Here is a 26513-nt window from a genome sequence, read left to right as displayed (position 1 = left end):
AAATCAAAATTCATTTAATCAATTTACTGTTTTCTTACATGACAATTTAGACACTCATTAAAATTCCAGGGGAAGGTCTCCCATGATTCTGATACGTGCCATAAACATTCAAGGAGACTACAGATTTTGCTCTTGCAAACATCTTATAACCGGGCCTGTGACAGTTATTTCTGAATCCTGCGCTTCGCTTGATGTCCACCTTGGGAAGAGATGTGGACAATGAAACACACTTCTGAGCACATCCTGTTCACTTACACACTTCTCAGTGAGATAAAGGTCACAAATAAAAGTGAAGGAGAAATTTCTTTCTTCATACTAAAATTTCTATTAACTTTCTAAGTTATTATTATTGTATGGTAATGTCCCATTTCACTTCTTTTTCTCATTGTTCATTAATTTAAACATTCACTGGCCTAGAGTCCTCGGCAGTGTGAAAAATAGTTAAATGAACTACAGACATTAGCATATTTTAGTACCAATTAAGGTAACCAGATTACAAAGCAATTTAATCACCTTTACTGTCCACTTCAGGCGCTCTATATCACCACAAAGAGTAACAAAATGACTATAAAGTGGCAAGGTGGAGCTATGTGGGCTCACTGACCTGTCTGAGACAAGGAAAAAGCACATAGACCCCAAGGGCCCGTGAGGTGGCAGCTTTCACTAAACGGTTCTTGCTGTCGTTCAGCCCCAGCAGCATCGTGATGCACAGGATCTGCCTGTCGCTCTGCAATGAAAAAGGGAGGCCAAGCAAAAGCGTGAGTGAAATAGTTGTGAGGCACTGCCTTCGACAAATGACTGTGACACGTCTGTGTTGAATCCACTGTCAGGGAGGTGAACACAACTGAGTCTTTGAGGCTAACTTGGCAGAGAACAATGATTCAACTCAGATCCAGTTAACACCAGAGGACCCACTCAAGGCAGGGCTCACACAGCCTCGTGACTACGTGTAACCTCTACCACTGTGGGAATCAGGTCATTTTGTTCTCCTACTTTAATCATGCTGCCTTCCTTATAAAAACTAATTTATACAAATAAGAATGGATACAAACGCCATTAAGGGCTAAAGGAAGCAACAGTCTAGACACAACATGTGTTAGGCACCAAACTAGGCATTTTCACATGCTTCACATTATCACGCACATCATTTCCATCTTACAGGTGACAAAACTAAGTTTTAGAGAAGTTAAGATAACCAGAGAGCTAGAAGGCAGAAGAGCTACTAGGATTTAAACCAGCTAGGATTCAAATCCAAAGAGCTAGGATTTTCTAACTTTTAGATTTGAAATCCTAAAATGAGACTTCAAAGCCTGTGCTACTTTCCCTTCTCCCCCCGCCCTCTTAGCACAGGGAGGTAAAGCTCCCCTGAGACATTAAGATTTCAGTGCTGCTCCCCACTGCTCTCACCCTACACTCAGGCAGAACATGCACCTTTTGCTCAGAGGTGATGTTGAATACTGGTTCAAAAGAGTCAGAATCAAACTCAAGCTCTCATGCTCAGCATCACAAATTAAAGATGATAAAACACCCCCAAGGTTACCGGCAGACTGCTGAAGGCTTCCGGCAAGATGGAAGACAGGGCGTCACAGGCGCTGGCCTGCAGTGTCGGATGCTCTGCGTTCTGCAGGGCTCTGGGTAAAGGACCGTTGAGCATCATGGTCCAGAACGTCACCACCTGGAACGGGCACAGTTATAAGTGCAGCCCGAGAGATGACCGTGGGGCCAGCACGCTGCTCACACTACCGCCGGGGGCCAGAGTGTTTTCCTTAAAGTAGTCGCTCACTGTGAACGTTTTCACTAGTACTTCCTAAGCAGCAACGAAAGGAACTTTAGAAAGCAACTAATTAGATGCTTCCACAGTCTGGTACAGGGAAGCAGCAACAGTGACAGTAGTAGTGGGGACAAGAAGAGGACAGCAACAGCTTATATCCTACAGAGCTTCCCATATGCCAGGTGTCCTTCTACGTGCTTTCAACTCGTTGCATCTTTAAAAAATATTTATTTATTTATTTAGGCTGTACTGAGTCTTAGTTGAGGCACCTGGGATCGTCTCTTGCTCGTGGCATGTGAACTCTTAGTTGCGGCATGTGGGATCAAGTGCTCTGACCAGGGATCAAACCCAGACCCCCGCACTGGGAGCATGGAGTCTTAGCCACTGGACCACCAGGGAAGTCCCCCCATCAACTCTTTTTAATTTCAGCCCAACTAAATGAAGAATATATCATTATCTCCATTTTCACACAAGGAAACTGAGGCACAAAGAGGTAACCTGCTAGTGGGCAGCAGGGCTGGACTAGAATCAGATCAACTGAGCCCCAGCCAGGTGCTCTTTCAGCCTGCCCCATGGTGGGCACAGGGGCCGGAGTTCCAGGGTGGCCCAGAGGCTGTGTTGGATCCAAAGACGCAGAGCTGGGGCTGAGGCCTCCAGCTGCTGCTTCGAGTTTCCGCAGCCTCGGGCAGTCGCTGAACCTAAGTTTTGGTACCTCTTCAGTAAAGCAGGGCAAAGACATCTACTTGGCAGAGTTTCTATGATAGTAACATGTAAGACTGCGTGTAAAGTCTCTAGCACAGCGCTGGGTGCACGTAGTGGGGATTCTTCAACTGAACAGTAGACTTGTTTTGAGCACTTTGAAGAATTTTCTTACTTCACTGCCCCTCAAGGGAGGCATCTGCAAGTGCCTTTAACAGTTTCCTTCTTATGCTTTTAAAAACCCTGAAGAATCACGCCCCACATGCAAATCTGCCTGGGGTTTTGATGTCTCCATTTCCTCCCCATGGACTTAGTCCTAAATTTTGCCATGTACCAGTGCCAGTTCTTTCACCTTCACAATCCTATCACCCAGTCCCCCAGTCTGGGCCCTCTCGCCCCAAACCAGAAGACAACAGACAGGTGTGGTTGCCAGCCTGCAAGCTGGCCCCAAGGATTCTCACCCCTAATGTTTAGGAGGCCGTGCCCGCCCATACTGACTTGGGCTGATCAGTGATCATAAAAACCCTATAGCTCTATCTTGCTCTCTCAATTAAATTGCTATAATGGTGGCCAGGGCATTCCCTGTGGCTTGGTAGTAAAGAACCCGCTGCAGGAGATGCAGCAAACGTGGGTTCAACCCCTGGGTCAGGAAGATCCCCTGGAAGAGGAATGGCAACCCACTCCAGTACTCTTGCCTGAGAAACCCCACGGACAGAGGAGCCTGGTGGGCTACAGTCCTTGGGGTCACAAAGAGTGAGACACGACTTAGCAACTGAGCAAGGGTGGCCAGCTGCCTCGTGCAGCTCTCTGGGGAGGTCCTCAGGGGACGGAGCGAGTGAGTGCCTGGCGTACTGCAAGGTATGTGGGTGAGTGAGACACCGCAAAAGAGGTGCCTCCCACCCTTGTCAAATTCGGCTGACTGCAGCCCCTGCCAGCATCCTGGCTGTAGTCTCATGAGACCTCAGCCAGAACCATCAGGTAAGCTGCCAGCAATTCCTGGCCCACAGAAACTATGTGAGAGAATAAATGTAAGATATGGCTTTAAGCTGCTAAGTGTTTAGGGTAATTTATCAGTCAACAGTAAGGCAAGTAACACAGAAAGTATATCCCTTTTTGACATATGAAATAATACCGAAGTGCGAGCGGTTAAGAGTCTTGCCCAAAGTCACATGGAGCAAGAGAACAAGTCTGGATTAAATCCAGGTCTGTCTGATGGCGCAGCTCAACACAACTCCCTGCAAATGGTGACACTTCAATTTTAATGACTGTCTAGGGAAGGACTTGGGCTAGATCTTCTTAATTCCCTGCAAGGATGATGGGAACTGTGAAGAGAAAAAGAACAGGCAGGCTGAGGAGGGCAAAGGGAGAAAACCTCACTCATGTTGAGCTGACTTTGCTTTTGGCACTAAGTAGAAGGTTTCTTTCGTAGGCTCATGTGTTCCTCCTCCAGAGAATAACTGGCACAGTGTGGGGGCAACACAAATAATCTAAGATCACAAAATCTAACGGAAATAATGGGGAGAGGGGGCTGGCAGTGAAGGGGTTAAGGAAATTAAGATTCATTGAACATCTATTTGCCAGTTTTCACACCTCATTCAATCTTCCAAAAGTCTAGTGAGTCAAGGATTTTTATTGCTCTTTATAACAAGGAAATTATATTCATAATGTTCATTAAGTGGTTTAATCTCATGACTTTGTATTCCAAATCCTGGGCTCTTCCCAGCATTCTAGTCTGTCTCTTGGACATACTGAGTAATAGAATTAGCTTTTGTGCAACAAAACTGGTTCTTCCATTGCTGGCTCTATGTTACACATTACCACATATTGAACTGCAAATAAAATGAAATGCAAATAAAACCTACTCCTCCTAAATTATAAACCATAGTTTCCGATACTGAAAGAAACCAAACTCTCTGATACTTTCTGATATTGAAAGAAACCATCACTGAACCTCAAAATAAAACTGACTGAAGCACTAAGGAAAGAGAAAACCATGAATACACATTTACTTACCAAGGGGACTGGAACTCTCTGATCAGGTGCTACGGAAGAATCTGGTTTATACTGGTGTATTAAGCTGGTACCCAGTTCTTCCAGAAGCTGCCAAGATAAAAAGAAACAGATTATCAGAGATGAATATTAGAACCATGGAGGTAAAAAGCAACTTCAATTTACAGATTACCTCAAATCAAGGGGAAAAATAATTTCCAATTGCTTTTCTTTCTTTCCTCAGCAACTCCTATCTCAGAGGCATTCTCAATAGGAGCAAAATCACCAGGTATATTTTGTTAATTTATTACCAAATCAATTTTTTGGGTTTATATGTAGAGCTGAAAATAGAAGAATGCATCACTTCCCTACCTGAAATGTCCTAAAGAAATTCAGAACTCATGGACATGTGGCAAAGAACCTAAAAGGAGGAAAAGAAAAAAGCACCTTTGCTCCATGAAGCTGGACAGACGGATCTGCCTCCCCCAGGCACTTGCAAATCACCTCTCCAAGCTCCATCAAGTAGACCTGCGTCATCGAAAAGTGCCCCTTGCCAGATGAGCCAACACCTGCAAAGAAAATGGGATTAACCCTGAGAATGGAATACAGGACCGCAAGATCCAAAAGTGTTCCAGTATTTCAGAAATCACTCACACTCAACAAGGGGCTTAAATCTGATGTTGAACAAAACAAAAAACAACCATAATCTTTATTTTATAACTAAAATCAACTAAGCATTATCATATAATTTTATGGTGCTTTATAATCTACAAAATGTGTTTAAGATTACCATTATTGTCTCACTTAAGCCCGGGAACAATTTTTCAAAGGAGATATTAACTAAATATTCTAGCTGAAGAAACTATGACTGAAAAGTTTAAGAGATTAAAGTGTTGTGCATTAGTCGCTCAGTTGTGTCCAACTCTTTGTGACCCCATGGACTGTAGCCCACCAGACTCCTCTGTCCATGGAATTCTCCAGGCAAGAATACTGGAGTGGTTGCCATTCCCTTCTCCATGGGATCTTCCTGACCCAGAGATCGAACCCGGGTATCTGGGCAGATCCGGGCAGAATTTCTTTAGGACATTTCAAGTAGGGAAGTGATGCATTCTTCTATTTTCAGCTCTACATATAAACCCAAATACAGGCAGATTCTTTACCAACTGAACCACCAGGGAAGCCCTAAGAGGTTAAAGGACATGTGTAATATCAACCAGATAATTAGCAGCAGACCCCAAGACCAAACCTGTGTCTTAGGTCATGCCTGAATACAGAAAAAACAAATACGTTAATCTAGGGTGGTTCTCTTCCTTTGAAGGAATAAATATTTTGTTGTCGCTAAGCAGATATAAGACCAAAGAGAAGTAAACACTTATTTTAATCTTCAGTTGCAGATATCAAAGATGAACTCTATAATTTCTTTCAGAATTATTATATAATCTATAACACCTATTGGCCATATAGTACCTGAGATGACTAAAATGGCTTGCAACAAAACAGATGAATCTGACATTTTACAACCAAGCCCCTCCACCTACCCCCCAAAACAAGACAACAAAGCATTCACACTTAAAATGCGAATTCACGCACAACTCCCACTAATACCAATGACACATGGCTTGGTTTTACATTATTTTCACAGACTTACTCCTCATGAAGTAATCACCCTGTGAAGAAAGAATGTGTATGTTTGTGTGTGTGTGCTAGGTCACTTCAGTTGTGTCTGACTCTTTGTGACTGGCTCCTCTGTCCAAGGGATTCTCCAGGTGAGAATACTAGAGTGGGTTGTCATTCCAGGGAATCTTCCCAACCCAGGGATCAAACCTGTGTCTCCTGCGACTCCTGCACTGCAGGCAGATTCTTTACTGCTGAGCCACCAGGTAAGCCCCGTGAAGAAAGAATGATTACTTCCATTTCAGAGAAGAGGAAATGAAACCTCCTACCTGCAAGGCCTCCAACCGCATGGGGAATGGCTCATAGATGCTTCCTCCTGCAGAACCAGCATCGCTACCTGAACAGGAATCCTCCCTGGGCAGAACAACAATGGAAATGCAAAGTCGAATGAGCCAGCAGGGCTCTGAAGATAACTTTGGTGAGCTAACTGCCCCTTCTTCTACAAAGGGTCCTGAAGGGGCCTTCTTCCACCATTCAGGAGGACTCAGGTGAGGAGTGGCTGAGCTGCTGCTGCCGAGTCCAGAAGAACAGGGCTGTTGTAGAAGTAGCTGGACTTCAGGTAGAGGTGCGTGAGTGGACACTATGGCTCCCAACAGTGTGAGACTCGACACACGAACATTAACGTCTGTCAAAGGAATAGTAAGAACCTGTCACCATGGGAATGGTGCCCACAGAGATCATAATTATCCCTGTAGGCAATTAAGAGTTACGACTTTCTTGTTTAACCTGAATCTAATTAAACCTCTAGACAGAACTTCCAGTTTATAGGAAACACATGTATAAGTTAAACAACATCATAAGGAAAATATCCTACAAATTGAGGGTGAGACATACTATAAAGACAACTGGTAGGACTTCCCTGGTGTTCCAGTGGTTAAGAATCCACCTTCCAATGTAGGGGACACGGGTTAGATCCCTGGTTGGGGAACTAAGATCCCATGTGACTCGAGCAACTAGGGAGATGCCCCCGCACACCACAAAGAAGACCCAGTGCAGCCAAAAAAAAAAAGAAGACAACTGGCTTAGACCCTTCCAAAAGCATCATGAAAGAAAGAAAAAGAGTGGTGGGCCGCTGTAGAGTCCAAAAGGTGAAAGTGAGGGGACAGGACAAGATGGCACAGTAGGAAGATGCTAGGCTCTCCTCTCATAGAGAGGAAAATTATAATCACATAGAGCCACCATCTCAGAGAACGACCTGATGACCAGCAGGAAAAATTTTCCACAACTAAACTTTTTTTTTTAATAGCCATACTGAGACAAGTAGGAGGGGCAGAGACATGGTCTGTGAGGGACTTACACCCCCTCAGTGCTACAAACCACAGGCAGGAGGGATTTCACAGCCTTAGAGGTCCTCCTGAGGAGTGAGGGTTCTGAACCCAATGTTGGGCTCCCCAGCCCAGGGGACCTGAACCAAGAAGATGACTCCCCCATAAAGCTGGGCTTTGAAAACCAGGGGGGCTTACACCTGAGAGAGAGAGTCGGAGGGCTGTAGAGAATTGTGAATCCACTCCAAAAGGCTGTGCACAGAAGCTCAGTGGCTCCAGGTTATGGCCCACAGACAGTTTGAAAAGAAGCTGATCTGAGGAGATTCACTGACTCATAACAAAGCATGCACCTGAGGGTTACTGAGAAGCTAGTAAGTGCCACTTAAAAAAAATTTCTTCTTCTTCTTCATCTCTCTCTCTCTCTACTTAGTCAGCCAGGCACTGGCAGGCACCAGCTCTGACTCTCGCCATCTAGTTCACTAGCATGCATCTGTGGATCCCACCCAACACAGGCTAATCTAACTCAGTTCCCAGTCACAGCCAGCTGCGCTGGGAGCCAACGCTATACACTAAGACATCTGCAGGAAGTGCGGCCCGGGAACAACAGAAGGCAGCTGCCACTCACAGGGGACATTCCTGGCGCACCTGGCTCTGGTGCCCCGGAGGAGCCATGCTACGGGGCCTCAGAGTTTACCTTCCACACCTAGCCACTCTATCAAGAATAGGAGATGCAGCTGATCTACTTGACACATACAAACAAACAGAGGGTTAGGCAAAATAAGACAAGCCTCAATAAACTTAATAAGACTGAAATCATATCACGCATCTTTTCAGGCTAAAATCCTATGAGACAAGAAATCAACTACCAGAAAAAAACACAAATAAGTGGAGTCTAAACAACATGCCACTAAACAACCAAACGGTCATTGAAAAAAATAAAAAAGGAATACCTTGAGACAAATGAAAATGGAAACACAGTGTTTCAAAATCTACTGCATAAAGCAAAGGCTGTTCTAAAAGAGAAGTTCATAGCAATACAGGCCTACCTCAGAAAGTAAGAACAATCTCAAATAAACCACTTAACCTCATACCTAAAGGAACTAAAAAAAGAAAAACAAAACTCAAACGGAAAATAAAGATGAGAGTGGAAATATATAAAATGATACTCATACACACATACACAAGATAGAAAAGATCTATGAAACCAAAAACTGGTTCTCAAAAAGATAAAACTGAAAAACCTTTAGCCAGACTCATCAAGAAAAACAGAGAGGGCCCAAATCAATAAAAGAGCCCAAATAAAAGAGCCCAAATTGCAAAGAGTCAGACATGACTGAGTGACTGAACTGAACTGAAATCAATAAAATCAGAAATGAAGAGAAGATAAAACCAACACCACAAAGGATTATAAGAGATTGCTATAAACAGTTACATGCCAACAAATTGGACAACTAAGAAGAAATGGATAAATTTCTAAAAACGTTCAATGACCAATTACTAGTAATGAAATCAAATCATTGATCAAAAAATTCCCCCCAAAACAAAAGCCCAGGACCAGATGGCTTCAAGGGTGAGGTAAATTATACCAAACATTTAAAGAAGACTTAATACCAATCCTTCTTAAACTATTCTAAAAAACTGAAGAGGAAATAATGCTTCCACATTCACTGTATCAGGCCAACATTACCCTGATAGCAAAACTAGGTTTTATATTCCACTTCTTTCCCAAAAGAGGAAGATGTCTATTTGTCTATCCATTTTCTACTTATATCTAAAGACTATGAATTATTATATACCAGAGCAGAAGTGAAGAAATGAAGTCAAAGTCGCTCAGTTGTGTCAGACTCTCTGTGACCCCCAGGGACTATACAGTCCATGGAATTCTCCAGGCCAGGATACTGGAATGGGTTGCCTTTCCCTTCTCCAGGGGATCTTCCCAACCCAGGGATCAAACCCAGGTATCCCACAATGTGGGTGGATTCTTTACCAGCTGAGCCACGAGGGAAGCCCCACTAGAGCAGAACCCCTAAGATTTGCTCGGTCTTAATTCTAAAGGGATACTCCAGCCACTGCACTGATGCATTGAAAAGGCATTGAACTTTACAGCTGATTCTCCAAGTTATTTCTTTCCAGTGGTGCCTACGGGGGCTTCAGGGATCAAAAGTAGGGTTCTGGTGATAGCTGGCTCCCCTCAAAGTTTGAGGATAATAAATAGAATTATCTTAGTGTTATAAAAATATTCTGAATATTTTAAACTAGTAATCTAAATTTTATTGATATAAAGAAGCAATCAATTTCAAACTACCACCAACCTTTGTGGCGGATATAAGGCTTTATCTGGTTCCAGACTTTGGTCAGCAGGCTGAGTTTCAGACGGTTATAAGGTGAATTTGATACCAAGTTTGCAAGACACTAGAAAACACAAAGAGTAGCTCATTAATGGGCCTGATTAAGCCGCAGCACAGAGACAAAATTTAAAGCATTTAATTAAAAAACAAAGTCTTTACAATCATTTGAAAATCAGTCTTTTTTTTCTTTTCCTTTTTTAAAGGGAAAAGGGCACTTGGTACAACTTAAAGGAATTGCCTTAGTAAATCATTTATTTGGACATACAGAGAGCGTAGCTGTGATCAGACAAGTAGGAAGAACAGACTTCCAATCAGGTTATCTGTAATAAAATTACTTATAGTCTTAAGTCAGTTTATTTGTGGGCAATATAAACATTACACAAAACTGAAATAGAAAAGCTGCTTCTGCCAGCTCACTGATATCTTGGCACATTTACCTTAATTATCTGAGTGAGGGTCTGTGAGGATGATTCCGCCACCAAAGCTAACAAAAGACATCTGTGCAACTCTTTAATGCTGGAAGCGATCATTACGGAAAAGGGAGTGAAAGCCCTTTTGTGGTCACTGGTATCTTCAGCAATGGAAAGAAACTGCTTTGAGCCTTCCAAGATGGCAGATAAAACTTGCAGGGCACAGGCACGTGTCTGAAATTTCAGGAGGATTCACATCAGTGAGTTAAAAATCAGGAGTCAAATCCCCTTCTTCCTATATAAACACTTTTCATTTTCAAAGTGTTTAGATCATTTTAATTAGATGAATAAAGGCAATGCAATTTCTATCAGGTCCTAAAAGTAGCTGTGGACTAAGGCACTTGCACTCTCATTCCCTACCCTCACTTAAAAAAAAAAAAAAAACAAAGAACTTTAAATCACATTGCTGTTAGGTTTTCTTACTGTAGGGAATAAATCTAAGCTATACCATAGTATAAAAACCTGAAATCATGAGCATGAAAATAACTTAAGGACGAGAAGCCTAGTTTAGTCAAGTATAAAGCCAACGAACAAGAGATTAAGTCAACAGCCTGTGGGGTGGAAAAAGATAGACCCATCTATGATCTGTTTCATATCAAAGTTCCTGAGGACGTTCTGCTTTACATTCTACCCTAAATCATCCATGAGCGCTCAATGTTAATTAAATAGGATATTTGGAACTCCATGCATACTCAGCTTGGCAGACACCATTCGTGACCAACTTTCAGAAGTATTCTTAGGTACAGAAAATAACACTACCTGCAATAAAAACCTTTGATACTCAAAGAAATACTATTAAATGTAACCTTATGGATGGAAATGAAAATACGTGCACCTCTGTCAGTGGACTGCTGTTATCTGTCAGGAATAGTGCCTTTGCATCAAGATTTTCTTTATAAAGTTAATTACTTTTAATTGGTACTCTGATGATTCTGCAGTATTAAAAATCAGAAAGGAAAAAAATAAATGGAAAGAAAGCCAAATTTAACCAAAATGGAATGTAGGTGATAAATGCAGGACTACTAATGAAACAGTACTGTACCCTCTTTGGCCAGCTCACCCCAAAATGCCAATTAAAAAGACTTTTAAAAAGCAAGGAATCAACATTATAACTTTAGGATCTAATCTAAATATTTACTCAATAAGAAGCACATCGGAGTTTGGTGTGAAAAAGGTTTTCCAGAAAATCTTCAACTATGTTATCTCCAAATTGCTGTTGTTGTTCAGGAGTTAAGTCGAAATAAATCATTTCTACATGCCTTTTACAGAGTAGAATCATAAACAAAAAACCAAATTTTTGTTGCTGTGAGAACAAATTTACAGTATAGCAGTATGAGTCTTTGCATAATCACTTAAGAAAGTTAGGAAGTTGACAATGTAATGAGGACAGTGGTGTGTGTGTGTGTGTGTGTGTAGCTGGGGGAGAGGAGATCTCAAGCACAAGTCAGCTGATCCAAGAACTTAGATAAGGGGCTACCAAAATTTTTCTGTAAAGGGCCAGTAGTACAAATTTTATATTCTAGATTTTGCACACCACAGAGTCTTTGTTGCAACCACTCAACTCTGCTATGGCAGCACAGACACTGTATAAATAAATAAATGTGGCTGTTTTCAAATAAAATTTTTCTTTTGGACAGTGAAATCTAAATTTCACACAATTTTTGCATGTCACAAAATATTCCTTGTATTAAAAAAAAATTAAAGCATTAAAAACCACTTAGCTCACAGATCATACAAAATCTGGCAGTGAGCCAGATTCAATCCATTGGCCATAGTCTGCCAACCCTCTGATTAGACGACTGGCTGGTCTTAACTGAAAAAGGTAGATGTTGTGCTAAAGAAACTGCCATTTCTTTAAAATGTAATTAAAATCTACAATTTCAAGAGCTCGCCAACCAAACAAAATTAAAAGCCAAGCTGTAAAAAGAAACTAATATTCAAGATAAAAAGTTTTCAGCTCAATTAACTTTGCTTCCTAACTGGGAAAAAGCATTCGTAACTATCACCGATGAAAACCAAAGAATGTCAATGAGGGGCTTCCCTGGTGGCTCAGTGGTAAAGAAGCCGCCCGCCAATGCAGGAGACAGTTCGGTCCACATCCTGGTCCCGTATGATCCCACGGGCCTGTGCACCACATTGTCGAGCCTGCACCCTAGAGCCCACGCTCTGCAACAAGAGATGCCACCTGTGCACTGCAACTAGAGAATAGCCCCCACTCACTGCAACTAGAGAAAAGTCCACAAAGCAAAGAAGACCCAGTAAGCCAAAGTAAATAAATAAAATTATACATAAAAAATTTCTCAGTATGTCAGTGACAACTGTGCTACCACAGGTTTAGATCAGAGCTGCCATGAACTCCAAACCATCATCAGTGTGGACTTCAGGAGAAGATATGACACTAACTCTCCTGTCATGCTTCATCCTGGCTAAGAGAAACTTCAGTCTATGCTCTCCAACTCTATACTCAACAAGCACCCGAGAAGATGACCACTCAGCTTTTACACATGGCTGCACCTTTAAACCTAGCTCTGATCAATCCAGAATGCTGTTCCATTCCAATGACATGAACTAGTACTTTTAATTTTCACACATAACTTTCTAGCAGTCTTTCCAAAAAGCCTCTCTCACCGATAAAACACTTCTTACTATCATTAAACATTTCAAAAATAATAAAGATATAAATATCATGAAAATTATGTCAACCTACTTTCTTCTCCATATTCTCAGCTATTTACTGCAGTTCCCTTCAGCTGGAGGGTCTTCAAAAATATAAATACATATACATTTTTTCAATTTTTAAAGCAGTTTTCCTTCCAATTACTAGAATGCCTCATTAGTTATTTATTTGCCACCATCTTTTTCCATTTTCCTCCCAGATTCTCATTTATTAATGACTCAGTCAGTTGGAAACATTTTTACCAGTTTAACTATTTAGTATATAGAGCATTTGAAATTACCCTATAAAACATTTTTTTGTGTTCATAATTGAGGCTAGTTTATTTTTCTTCACCCTATAAAAAATGCCAAAGGGTCATTTAGAAGTTTTCTTATATAGTAATTAGCTAATCAAGGAGATGATCAAAGGGAGTTCCAATGTATTATGAATTGCTAGACCTCCTCCTTGCTTTTAAGGGAAAAATTCTAAAAACAGAAAAAAAATAATACTATTGACCTCATTAAAACTATTTACTTTGAAAAAGTAGGTTGGTTACCTGAGGACATGAGATACCATTCAGCATGACTTTTTAATGTTCATTATCATAAGGGGAATCTAAACAGCAGACTACTTTCCTTATTTGGGTAAAAAGCTAACTTCCGGAGAAGAGTTAACATATCCAAGAAGAGGCAAGTATCTGATCAGCCATAGCTACCTTGCTGTAGTTATCCACAACTGCCAAATTATATTTTCTTCTTTTTTAAAAACAAGTTTTTCTTATTAAACTATGTATTACTATTTATTACATATGATTTGAAAAATATGGAAAAGTTGGAAGAAAAAAAACCACGTTGGGATCATAAAATTCTCTATCCGATACTTTCATAAAACATCATCCACATTCCCCAGCCTTACATATCTTTCATAACCACTATATAGCATGATATTCCAATGGGTATTTAAGCCATTTTGAATTTTTTTCCTATTGTAAACACCATGGCAGCACTTTCATAAAAGAAACGGAAGCATAGCTGCTTCAGTGCAGTTCAGAGACAGCACTGAAGCAGTAACTCAGCGTCTCATGCTTCAAGCCAGCCCTGGGGCAGGAGACCTCAGCATGGTCTCCCTCAACCCAACAGTCACGTAAGCCCTATTCTCCTATCCCCCTGCCCATCGAGTGGTTCTCAAGTCAGGACTTGGGTCAGTATTAGTAAGAGCCATGTTCTGTGATACGATCAGATGGGGCAGAGGGAACAAAGACTTGTGAAGTCTTCCTAGTTTTAACACTTAGAATTTAAATGCTCTTACCTTTGGAGAAGGATCTTTTAACGTAAGAGTCATCAGGGACACAGACTGTGGGCTTCCAAGCTCTGGTGTATCAGGAACAAAGGCTGACCAGTAGCCATATAGAACTTTTTTTTCTATTGATTTTATAGTAGAAAGAAAACATGCTAATGCTCCTTGGCGAACTTTGGCTTGGTAAGACCTTTAACAATCAAAAGAAGGAAGAAAAAAGTCTTTTAATTGCTTTTAAAAACAGGAGCATGAAATGCTATTTTTTATAGGCAACTCAAATGACACAGTGAGAAATTCAGCATTCCACATAAGTCTGAAAGATGCCAACATATTTTTTAAATTATTTCAAAATGTGGTCAAAACATGTTAAAGCAGTTTGTTTACATAACAAGTTAATAAGGTCGATAATTTAAAAAAAACTACTAGCTAGCGAGTAAGCGGGCAACATTTTGATATTAGGAATTAGTATACAATATGAGATACTGCAGAGTACCCACTCATCCAACAGACAGGCACTGAGAATAAATACTTAAGCATGTGCCAGGCACTGTGCTGAGGCTGGCAGACAGAAACAAAATTCCTGCCCTTGACGAGCTTATCATGGCAAAGACATTTAAAGAGACTACAGCACAGTAATCAGAGACAGTCACAGAATGGAGTGACTCGAAGAGGGAGTCAGAAAAGGCTTCTCAGAGCGTGACTTTGAGCTCACATAGAAGATGAGTAGTGGTTAATAAGGCAAGAGGCAAAACAAGAGAAGAATAAACCCAGGCAGAGGAACCATATGGACAAAGCCGGAGGAGAGAACAATGCAAGCTGCAGAGTAATGCAAAATCCCACAAAGATGAGAATCTTCAAGCTACAGAACATGCGACAGACTTTAAAGTAAGGTTATGAGCTTATACACTCAACTCAGAATATAAAGAATAAAAATATAACAAAATACTACTACCTCACTTTACTCTGCATGCCTCCTTCAGCATCAGAATAGTCTGACTCACTACTGCTGACCCTCCTCCAACTGGAAGAGCTGAAGGGTGAAGAGACCCGGTCTTTTCCTGCAGCTCCACTTCCAGCTAACAGCAGACTCTGAGCACCTGGGGAGGAGGGGCCCTGAGCGTCCCCTCTGTGCAGGTTCAGTCTGCCTGGGCCAGTGACTGGGGCTACTTCTCTTTCACCACTGGACTCCTCCTCCTCCTCCTCCTTCTCTCCTTGCTGGATTTTCTTCGCTTTTACTTTTGATTTTTTCTTTTTACTCTGATTTTAGGAGCAAATGAAAACATATACATGATAGCTATTGGTAACTTCTCATTTGATAATTACTAAGTATGCCCCCAACATGTAGTGTGGATAAAGAAGAGGAGAAGAGAACAAAGCGGCACTTCCTCAACAGTCTCTGCGTCAGGCACTACGCTAAGTGCTGACATACCTGGACCTTTACTGGACTATCAGAAACAAGGCATGAAATGCATGGGACAGAGCAAAACGTGGCACCTGGGTTTAAATTCTCTCTGTGACCCTGGGCAAATCATTTAGCCTTGCTGAGCTCGCCCGTCCTCATCTGCTTAAGTACAGGCTAACGCCACCTTCCTTGCATGGCTGTGAAAGCATTCAGGCTTCTCAACAGAGGTTCTGCAAGAGACTGAGGTCTACACAAAATGACGTGGGTGACTGTCTTCTCAGTTCTCCCAAACAGGATACACAGCTAGTATCACTCTAGACGCCTAGGAGAAACGTGACTCCATTACATACAGTCCATGTTTTAGGGCACTGGGGCTTTGTAAATACAATGTAAACACCAATTTCTTCCTTTCTTCTACTTCCTTCTTTCAGACATCTAAAGGTCTTTGGGATCTGTGCCCTCCTCTGCATGCTCAAGGTCCCTAACCTCATCACTTCTACCTTGGATTATTACTGTGGCTCCAGACTTCTTACCCTTTTGCTTGCTAACAACAAAGATTTTTCTGAAATGCAAACCTGATCCTATCACTCCCCTATATAAGATTCTTCATTTCCACCACCTATAAGATAAAAACCCGACCTCCTTAGCACACGGTTGAAAGACCCTTATGATTTGGCCTCTGCTACATACCTGCCCCACCTTCCCCTCTGCATACCTGACACTCTAGCCCACTGGTTAATAAGTAGGCTGCATGCACTCACACTCCCCATGGTTGTTACCCATTGTTCTCTCGGGGAAAAGAACACTCTCCTTCCTTCTCTGTACTCATTCCTGAGGCTCAGGAGAGCCACTCTGTTTTTTAAAAAAGCACTCCTTACTCGTCTATTGGTTGCCCTGAATGTGCCCCTGGAATACCCTGTGGGTATTCTGATGAAAGAAATCATAAGACTGCAATATGGTTATTTACTTATCCACCTTCACTTTCTCCCTCAAATTCCTAAAACCAGAGTCAATGTTCCTAATGCTTAGATATAACAGTAAATGTTGAGTAAGTGAATGAGTGAAAGAATTTCTAATTATAAGCATTTCTCAGGTAAACTGAGAAAAGTGTAAACTTTTAGGTGCAACACCTAGGCCGTGTATCTGTACGGTTCTCCAACAGAAACATGAGGGAGATGGCAGCTGTCCGGAAAGACCGAGAAATCTGACAGTGGCAACAGAGGCCTATAATGGTTTCCAGCCAGCCTTTTAGAGAAAACGTCTGCTGAGCTGTGGTCCTCAGAACTTGAGGGATAAGGACGACTGGCTATGGGTATAAAGTGAATGCCCATTTTTATAGCTGTTATACTGCCTAAACCACCTAGAAGTATTAAGATGCTCTAACTGGTATTTTTAGCCATTGGATGAATTTAAACTTACTATGCTAAACATCCTAAGCTGAAATAAAATTCAAGGTGAGCCTTGGCACAGCAGTGATGCAAATCATAGAAAACACATAGAGCAAGCAATTAAAAACAATCCATAGCTTAAATCTAAATAGACGTAAGTGTACCACAGCCGGGCGAGAAGTGCTGGACTCTGACTGCTGAGGCTGGATGGGTGGTCGTCCATCGTACTGAGGAAGCGGAGTGGGGTACAGCACAGTGGGCATCTCTATGTTTAGTCCAGGGAGTCCATGGAACATGGATTTCTAATAAAGATTAAGGAGACACACACACAAAATGAATCATAAAACAAGGTTATTCACCATATTCTGAATCACACAGATGAACAGATTGATGTTTAAAGCTTTACAAAGGAAACTAAAATGAGACAGAAAATAGATAAACCTGAAAGTTCAGAGCTTAAAGAGGAGTTTAATCTCATCTAGTCCAGAGGGATCTGGTTTGGCTAGGTTTAACTTTAAATTTTCATTTATTTATTATCACTTTTATTTATTAATTTAAAAAACTTATCCAATCAGTTTTACCTAATTATTTTATCTGTAATTTTTTAAACCCATCTCTCACATCCATATCCAAATCTAGCTCTCTATGTATTTGGAAGCCAGGGAGATGGCACAGGAAAAAATTCAAAATTTCAGTCATGATAAAGCTAAGTTACCATACACTAAGACCACCACAAAGTTCTTATTATTTCCCAGATGAAATGAAGACAGCTGGATCCTCAGAGACGCTGACCTGACCTAACCACTGACTGGCAGGCTCAGAAGCCAAAGGAAGACAGCCTAATGATACACTCCTTTTTCTTTTTGGCAGCACCTCACGGCATGCGGGATCTTAGTTTCCCAGCCAGGAATGGAATTCGGGACCCCTGCATTGGAAGTGTGGAGTCCTAACTGCTCTGCTGCCAGGGAAGTCCCCCTAATGAAACACATTTTGACTGGCTTGACTACTACACGGGAGCTAAAGGCAAGGAGAATATCTGGTGGTTCTTCCAAGTGCAAACAGATTCAAGATAATCTAAAATAATCTACAGATCATACCTCATAACTATTCTTGATAAAATTTTAGAATTTTGATAAACCTACTAAAGCAAGATTTACTCTTTTCAGTTTTTAATTTTAAAGATGTTTGAATACAAACATTTTATTTTTCTTTCTTAAAATATGATATTCTAAGCTAGCCTTGGAGTGATGATGTAAAGTGGTCCTTATGCCTGAGGTGTAAACAGGAGAGACACTAACCGCAGTGAGGACTTGGGGTTTAAGGAGGCAACCCCTTACCTTCAGCACAGCTAGAAGAGCTCCCAGCTCATCAGTCTGGGTCAGTTTCATCTTCCCACCATTTAGGAGAGACTGTATACCTTTTAAGGCGTTTTGTAACAACTAGGGGGGTAAAGGAGAAAAAGTTAAAAAGTAAATGAAATTTGGTTGTCCAGGGATCAACTTTCTAGCACTTTGTAGGATGGAAAAGGAGCAGAGTGCTTTTATTATGAGTGGTCTTTTTGTACATGCTCCTAAGCCAGCATATACTAATGGTGAGCAAGGAAAAAAGAAAGATGTTTAGTGGGAAGAATATGATAGAAATAAAAATGTGGCGGCAGAGATCAGAAACAGGAAATTTCTTTTATCATGTGGTAACCATGGGAGCTTTTATCTTATTTTTTTTAACAGCAGCTTTTAAAAGCAAAGGAATGCATGTGGGAACAGGATTCTGGAGTGCAATTCTGATCAGGATTAACTTTTTGGCCAGTAATTTCATTTATAGGATTCTGTACTTAAGAAAAACTCTCTACAGGGAGAGGATATGAACTGTACCCTTGTTTAAAGTTGCAGAAACGCTGAAAAAAACTTTCATTCCCATCAGTTATGACAATTATTACTTAAGAAGCTAACCCTCTGCTACATATGAAACTTAACAATAACAGCAAGCACTTTCCCAAGCATTTTAAATGCTTTTAGATCATATAGACCTCATAAGACCTCTGCAAGGTAGCTATAACCTTTGTCCCATTCCAGAGATGAAGAACACACAGGCTCAAGATCTTGCCAAGGTCTCCCAGCCATAGCAGTTGCAAAGCATGAGATACATCAACAGGTACCAAAAAGATGTTCAAGAGTAACTTTAAAAAGGAGAGCTGCAAAACAGCACACTAAATATGATCCCATTAAAAAATTTTAAATATGCTCATTTTTTAGAAATATACAAAAAAAAAAAAAAAACCTGGGGGCATGGAGAACAAATTGCTCCCAGTAGTTATATCTAAGCAGACTTTATGTAAGAAAATTTTCACCATCTTTGATAATTTTTGAAGTGTTACTGAATTTAAATCACGTTAATAAACTATCATCTTTGCATCAGACTTTTTAAAAAAGAAATAAATTATTGCAGATTTTGTTGAAATCCACCCCTTTCCCTTCTATCTAAAAGATAGTCACTAGTCTGAAACTGTACAGCTTTTAAAGTCAGGAGTGGAAAAGTAGTTTTAAGAACTTAGAATTGCAAAACAAAAAACAATGGCAAAACAAAACAAACAAGAACAATTTCTTGTGATTTAAATCTGAAAGATGATTTCAGTCTTTTTAGGTTATAAACATTCCCCTTATGCATATATCTCTAGACAAAACTAATATAGCAACCAAATTAAACTCTTAATAGCAGCTTTCATCCACTGCTACTTCTAGACACATCAGTAACCGTCATAGGATTAGAGGTAGTCTCACCCACCATGCAGAAAGTGATGTCATCCATGTCAGACGATTTTGGAGACTGTAAAGTGGTCAAGAAAACTTGGAAGCAGATATTTTGGTAGGGCTCCTCCAAGTACGGCTGTCCGGGCACACTAGAACACACAGAGGAAGCAACTCAAAAGGCAGCTGCCTCTGAAACAGGGCTTGCAAAAGAGTAACAGTAACAGTACCACCGACTAAAGGAACTGGGATATATCCTGAATCAAACTGTATTACAGAAGACTATGCACTTTGGACTACTGCTGTGGACAGGCACAACGCTGGAATGAACAGGAAGAAGAATGGTTTCCACAGGGAAAAGTTACAGAAGTCTGTAGTGAAACAAGTATGTAGAAAGAGAAATCTTTTTTATTCTGCTTTTCAGTTCTCAGAGGGAAATAATGCAGATGTCCAGCTAGAATCACACTGCTGGACCTGCCTCCTGAGCCACCGAACAATACGGCAACGTGGAGACAAGATATTACACATCAGTTCAAGCTTGGGTCGCTCACTTTCTATTGCATGAATCCAGAACTGGGCAGCTGGTTTCGGTTCTATTTTCTTTGAATAAATTGGCCGTGACAGATATATCTCACCAAAGCTTAAATTTGTATGAATATATCCTTCTAAAAGATTTAATACCGTTACAATTTATGCCAACAGAAAAACAAACCCTTGACACACTGCACGTATTATCACTTTCACCATATTTTAGAAACAAGGCCCTAGTCTATTTTTTCCTTTACTTCTTTATGAGCTTTCTTTACAAGCAATGTTAAAACCAAAAATAAACAACATAAAATGATCTTATTAGCAAAGAGCATGAGAAATGCACTGTAGATTATTTTTCTAAGTTGGCTCTGGCTTCAGACAGATTGAACCACCTACAAAGGGCCCATGCGAAGCCCTATCTCATCACAGTTTGGGAAATCTGACTGAATCCACATACCTGAGACATAAGTTTGCCATACAATGCACTGCAGCTCTCCTAACTTCAGGGTCTGACTGAGCCAAGTCGCTCAACTTCATTAAGAGTCCACTCTTGCCAAGCAAGTCTGGAAGGTACTGAAACAAAATCACAGTCAATGTTGGCTGAAGAAAAGCTGCTAGGAAAATATTATTTTTTAAACATGTTTCATTTTTTTTTTTTCAACTAAAGGAAATTTAAGTACCAAAAGACTAGTTGCTAGGTAAATTCTTCAGACAGGCATACAAAAATATGCCAAAAAACACCAGTAAGGATCAGTACTCTCAGCCAAGGCTGCTGCTGAAGCTCTCTCGCCTTGGCTTGGCTGAATAGATGAAAGGTAATGATAATAACGATTGATATGTACCAAGCCCCAAGCACTTTACAAGTGAGACTTCATCTTCAGAGGAACTATTTTACACCTGAGGAAACAAGGCTCATAGTGACTGAGTAAGGGTTACTCAAGGTTACACATTTAAGTGATGGCAGGAGAGAAATCTGAACACATGCCTGTGGGTTTAGAGCCTATGCCCCCAACCTTTCACAGGAAACACAGAACACAGTTCACCTTCTGACACTTTGAGCCATTGCCGTACACCAGGGCTGCCAGAGCTTGGAGAATCTGCATGTGTGTCCAGGAACTGCACTGCTGAATAGCAGAAATAGTATATGCCAACAGAAAATCCAAGTTCTGCTCGTCAACAATCACCTATCAAGAGGAAAAAATATATATGATCTAACTTCTAAAAAATATTTCTTTTCAGACATGAATGCTCACCTGAATCAAGCTGTGTAAGAGAGACAGAGCATGTGTGTGTCCATATTTTTTGTTAGAAAGATCAGCTTTAAAGACCTTGAAAGTCTGATTGAGAGAACCGTCTCCTTGCCCCAGTGCCTGCTCCCTTATTCCCCTTTACTCCTTCCACTCCAAGTAGAACTTGGCAAAGTCCTTGTAACTTTTCCTTGAACTAACCAGACACTGGCAGTTGTAAATACACAGATGTTAAGTCTTGATCCACTGAAAAGAAATTTTTAAAAATTTTATTTATTTTTTAATTTTTACAATGTTGTATTGGTTTCAACTATGTTTCTTTATACCTGGTAAATGCTTGAAAAACACACTGTGACTAAATATGCCTGCTAAATAGCCACTATGTCTGCTATGACGTGGGGAATATTAACAGGAAGAAATGGCGTATTCCTGTCCTTAGGGAGTTTATGATTTTATTGGATAAAGTACACTAATCCAAGTATCAATTCATGGACAACTGAAATAAACTGTCTTCAAATGACAGAAACTTGTTCAGGGCTGTGGGTGCCATGTGTGATCAGGAACTTTTCTAACTGTCAGTGTTAAAAAGATGATATAGCTAAGAATGTGGGCTTCCCAGGTGGTCCTAGGGGTAAAGAAACCAACTGCCAATGCAGGAGATACAAGGGACGCAGGTTCGATCCCTGGGTTGGAAGGATCCCCTGGAGAAGGAAATGGCAAGCCACTCCAGAATTCTTGTCTGGAGAACCCCAAGGACAGAGGAGTCTGGCAGGCTACAATCCATGGGGTCACAGTCCACAGAGTAGGACACGACTGAAGCGGCTTACTAGCACACATGGCTAAGGACAGCCAAAGTTCAGACGCCACCACATTAGTCTGAAAAATTCTAAAGTCTAAAACCATCTTATTTCATTTAGAAAGTCAAGTGTAGCAGACACAGTTGGCCACCTGCAGCACTCATCTCCTCTTTCCTTGCTGGCAGAGGACTGATCTTATTTGGATGTCCACCTTTCCCACAGGAGACCTGAAGGTAGATCCCAAGTCTGCTAAGACAGTGGTTTTCCATCAGTGGCAATTCTGTCCCCCAGGGAACACCCGGCAATGTCTGTAGACACTTGACTGGCACAGCTGGAGGGATGCTACCGGCATCTGGTGAGTAGAGGCCAGGATGCCGCTAAACATCTTCCAATGCACAGGACAATCCCTCATAACACAGATTTACCCAATCCAAAACATCAACAGTGCTGAAGATGAGAAACCCTGATCGAAGGATTGAGCTGCATGCTATTAAGTCATTTAGGGAGCAGAAGTCCTCCAGGTGATTCTAATGAGCAGTCAAGGTTGAAATCCCTGGTTTAGGCCATTCATGGTAATTCCATTCCCTGATTAAACTGCTACAGAGGGGTCCTAATACGACCTAGGTCTCTCCAGCCTGGTATCAGGGAAAATCTGCTGGAGAGTTTGGGGGATAAGCTTCCTAATTCTTAAATAAAAGAGACAGAAAATAAATAGTTCTTTTGCTTCTGCTGGGTGTTATTTACTTATTATCCACGGGATTCCTGGATTTTAGGCATCTTATGTGTGTGAGAGATGTTAGCTCAGGACAACCCATCCACTTAGCATGGCAGAATGGAAAGATGCCAGAAAGCTTCTTAATTATTAAGTGCCCCTAAAGCTGCATTCCTTGGGGGGTGTGATGTGAGATAACATAAAAAAAAAAATTTAGCTATTCTGGGTTGGCATTTCTGTTTCTTGCAACCAGAAGCACCTCAGATTACATAATGTTAGTTAATAAGTTTTGTGCTAACTACATTCAAATACTCATGTAGTAGGTAACAGCCTAAATTTTTGAATTGTTCCTAAAAAAGATACCAGGGATCTTTTTATCTAGGGCCCCACCCCTGCTAAGCAACTTCTTAGGTTAGATGACAAAAATGATAGCTTTGGGAGAGGGAAAAAAAATATTGATAGGAAAGAGGTTGGGGATATTTTTATTTATTCTTAGATATACCTTTAGTCAAATATTAATACATCTTTCCTGAAAAATTCTAAGGTCTGAGGGCTTGAATTATATTGGTTTCCTGAAACAAACAGACAGGAATCCATCCCTCTGATGGGCAAATTGGCAGAATATTTTTTTTTTTTTGGTCAGTTATATTTGTTTTGATATAATTCTTAGTAAGGCAATTGTTTCTCATATTTGCACAGCTTTTGAAAAGACCAGTCTATCATTCCTACTACAGATGTAGTAACTCAAAGACAGTTACTTATTCTCAAAATTCATGATCTGAATTCTAAAGTTACCTACATTTACCTGTAATGTGTTAAGTAAATGGTGGATAAGCTGAGACAGTTTGCTGACAAGATGATTCTGATTAAGAGGCACGAGTCGGCACGCCTGGACAAGAAGAGTACTGACATCCTACAAAAAACAAAAAAAAGACAATGAAAAGGTGCTACACCTATTAGTCAAGGGAAGACCAGTGCCCCAACAGCCAAATGAGAAACTAAAAGTGACATTCACACTCAAAATGAGTTAAGGTGAAATTTGAGGCAGAGAGTAGGATGACAGCATAAAAATAGCATGTGCTAAAAAAGATGGAAAAAAATCAATGATTTTTGTACGGTCAAGGACTCCACAGAATCTCTGCATATATAGAGACAGTACAAATAAATAACCTAAGAAAGAATTCCATAATATAATAGCACACACCAAAATTAAAAATAGCAAAGGTAAGCAAACTGAATTTGCAATGCCACTGGGAAAATCAGAAATGACACTTCCATGAATTTAATGCAGTTAGAAAATCTATTTTTCTTTTTAAAAAAAGGAAACTATCTGGAAATCACACCATTCATTCATCTCTTGATGTTTATTGAACTAAAAGGCTCTAAGCACCTGCTTTGTGCCAGGCAGTGTGCCAGGTCTTTGGGCTCCAAACGTGAACATATTCCTGAACCACAAAGAGCTCACAATCTAGTGAGGGAGACAGAAATACTGCTCACAAAAAATTAAAGTGAATTGGGTGCTGAAAGAATTAACTGCAAATTCTGTGGGGAAACAGTAATTAGGGAAGTCCTGTAGAGACAATTTTTAAACAGAACCTAGAATGATCTGAAGGATGAGGACAACTGCCAGACAAGGCCGAAAAGACAATGCAAACAAACAGAATGCAGTGGGCAGGTCTGGAACACCTGTAGGTGTGGAACACCAGTACCTGCCTGAGGGACGGCAAGTTTCAAATGACTGCATACAGGGCACAAAAAGAGTGACAGAAGACTGGAAAGGCACAAATGATACAAATAAAGCAAAAGTCTCCGACTCCTCCCTTAATTCCACTCCGCTCCCTGGTGACACAAACTGCATTGTTATTACTGCACTGTAAACTCTCCTTTTGAACTCTTTGCATCTATAAATGTATATTTATTTACAAGCCCTCCCCACCCTATACTGGTCTCATACTGTAACTTTGCTTTGGCCAGTCACCAATATGCACTGAAGATCTTCCCAGGTCAGGCTTTTACTTTTCTAATGAAATTATTTTCCCACTAAAGAAAAGACCACGATCGCAGGAGAGCAAATACTGGTTTGCAGAAGGGCTGCAGACCGTAAGTTAGAGGAGACTGGTGAACAGTTCAGCAGAGTCATCTTGCCAATGGCATTGGCAATGCAAATAGAGAGGAGGGGATGGAACTGAGAAACATTTCCTAGACAGATTCCGAAGAATCCAGATTGGAAGGATCTGGAAGGAAGGAAAGGTGAAACACTAGTGTCTGCACCTGTGCCCTATGTGACTGGGCACACTCTATATGTTTGTATGAGTTGGGGCATGCGACTGATTGGGGATGGAGCGGGTGTATGGAGATACTGAACTAATTTTTGAGAACTGTCAAGTTTGAGATGCCTGTGAGCACCAGAAGACAGCTTATGACTGGGTTTAAAGAATTTAGTTATTAGTATCCAAGGCCTGATGAGTGTGAATGATACATACGAAAAGTACTTCTAAACAGGCAGAAGAGGGTGGAACTAGCAGGGAGGAACAGAAAATGGCCAACACTCTGAGACTTAGTTCTCATTCTAGTTCTGCCTTTTGCCAGCAATATTAGAGTGGACCCTTGTAAGCGTCCGTATGTTTATCAATAAAATAGATCTAGTAACCACCATGTTCCAAAATCCCTGGAACTGTGCACGGTGACGTGAAGAACGTGGTAGTAGGGAATTTTATACACACAGAATTCCGGATGCGGGGAGCGGAGGGACGGGAAAGCGGCACCAGAGATGACACCTGCGATGTTATCAGAGCACAAGTCAGCAAGCTGGAATTTTAAAGAAGCGACTTGACCAGACACCGCAGTGTCTTCCAAAAAGAGGAGGCTAGAGACTGTACCACGGTCGGAGGGGGCAAACAAGCCTGAGACTAAGCACCGAGAAGCAAGGGTGGGAAGAGGCCACAGACAGAGGTCCCTGAAGGGCGGGGCCCAGGCCAGCGGGCCTACCTCCGGGGCCACGCCGCTGCCCTCGCTGTAGGTCTCGGAGATGAGCTGGTCGAAGAGCAGGTGGATCTCCGTGCGGCCGGAACTGCTATCATCCGGGCGAAGGGCGCAGAGCCTGGCCGACAAACAGCGAAACCCACGCCCCGGCTCGAAGGGTGGCTCCCCCGGCGTCTCTGGCGGCGGCCCGCCTGGCAGGGAACCCGCAACTTGCGCCGCCGCCATCTTTCCTACGTAGGACAACAGACAAACACTTCCGGGGCAGCCCCCCGCCTCCACGCGCCAGTTCCGGAAATGCCTGTCGCGGATTGGAATCTGAGGTGGGAGGGGTTCTGAGACTACAGACAGGATCTTTCCTTGGACTAGTAGTTTGTGAAAGCGTATCAGAAATTCTCTGGGAGACTGTTTCGGCGACCGCCTCTCCTTGAACCCTGACTAAAAAGCGAGGACTGTATTTGTGTCCCTACCCCCCAGAGGGTTTGTTATTGGGTGGGGCTGACATTCTCTTTTAGTACTAAGCGTTTCAGATTCGGCCTAGGATT

At 41.4% G+C, this 26513-nt stretch overlaps 1 protein-coding gene across 2 annotated transcripts in view; it reads right to left on the bottom strand.

Moving 5' to 3' along the window:
• The window catches only part of HEATR6 (HEAT repeat containing 6), a 30778-nt gene extending 4553 nt beyond the window's left edge, over nt 1-26225 (bottom strand). Inside the window, exons 1-16 of one of the 2 annotated variants that reach the window (XM_043481429.1) lie at nt 25978-26225; nt 23795-23902; nt 21277-21417; nt 20691-20806; nt 19740-19854; nt 18296-18397; nt 17123-17260; nt 15121-15425; nt 14181-14358; nt 10184-10390; nt 9711-9810; nt 6396-6758; nt 4907-5028; nt 4484-4570; nt 1541-1675; nt 605-727 (exon numbers count right to left, since the gene is read on the bottom strand). In XM_043481429.1, coding sequence (XP_043337364.1) covers nt 605-727; nt 1541-1675; nt 4484-4570; nt 4907-5028; nt 6396-6758; nt 9711-9810; nt 10184-10390; nt 14181-14358; nt 15121-15425; nt 17123-17260; nt 18296-18397; nt 19740-19854; nt 20691-20806; nt 21277-21417; nt 23795-23902; nt 25978-26196 — 2559 coding nt within the window. In that variant the 5' untranslated portion in view covers nt 26197-26225. The remainder of the gene's footprint in view (nt 1-604; nt 728-1540; nt 1676-4483; nt 4571-4906; nt 5029-6395; nt 6759-9710; nt 9811-10183; nt 10391-14180; nt 14359-15120; nt 15426-17122; nt 17261-18295; nt 18398-19739; nt 19855-20690; nt 20807-21276; nt 21418-23794; nt 23903-25977) is intronic. The other variant, XM_043481423.1, reaches the window with a different exon arrangement.
• Nucleotides 26226-26513: the final 288 nt, after the last annotated feature.

This window comes from Cervus canadensis, chromosome 1 (genome assembly GCF_019320065.1).
Source record: "Cervus canadensis isolate Bull #8, Minnesota chromosome 1, ASM1932006v1, whole genome shotgun sequence".
Lineage (NCBI taxonomy): Eukaryota > Metazoa > Chordata > Mammalia > Artiodactyla > Cervidae > Cervus > Cervus canadensis.
The sequence above is the reverse complement of the archived record's forward strand: the minus strand, read 5'-3'. Positions and strand labels throughout refer to the sequence as shown.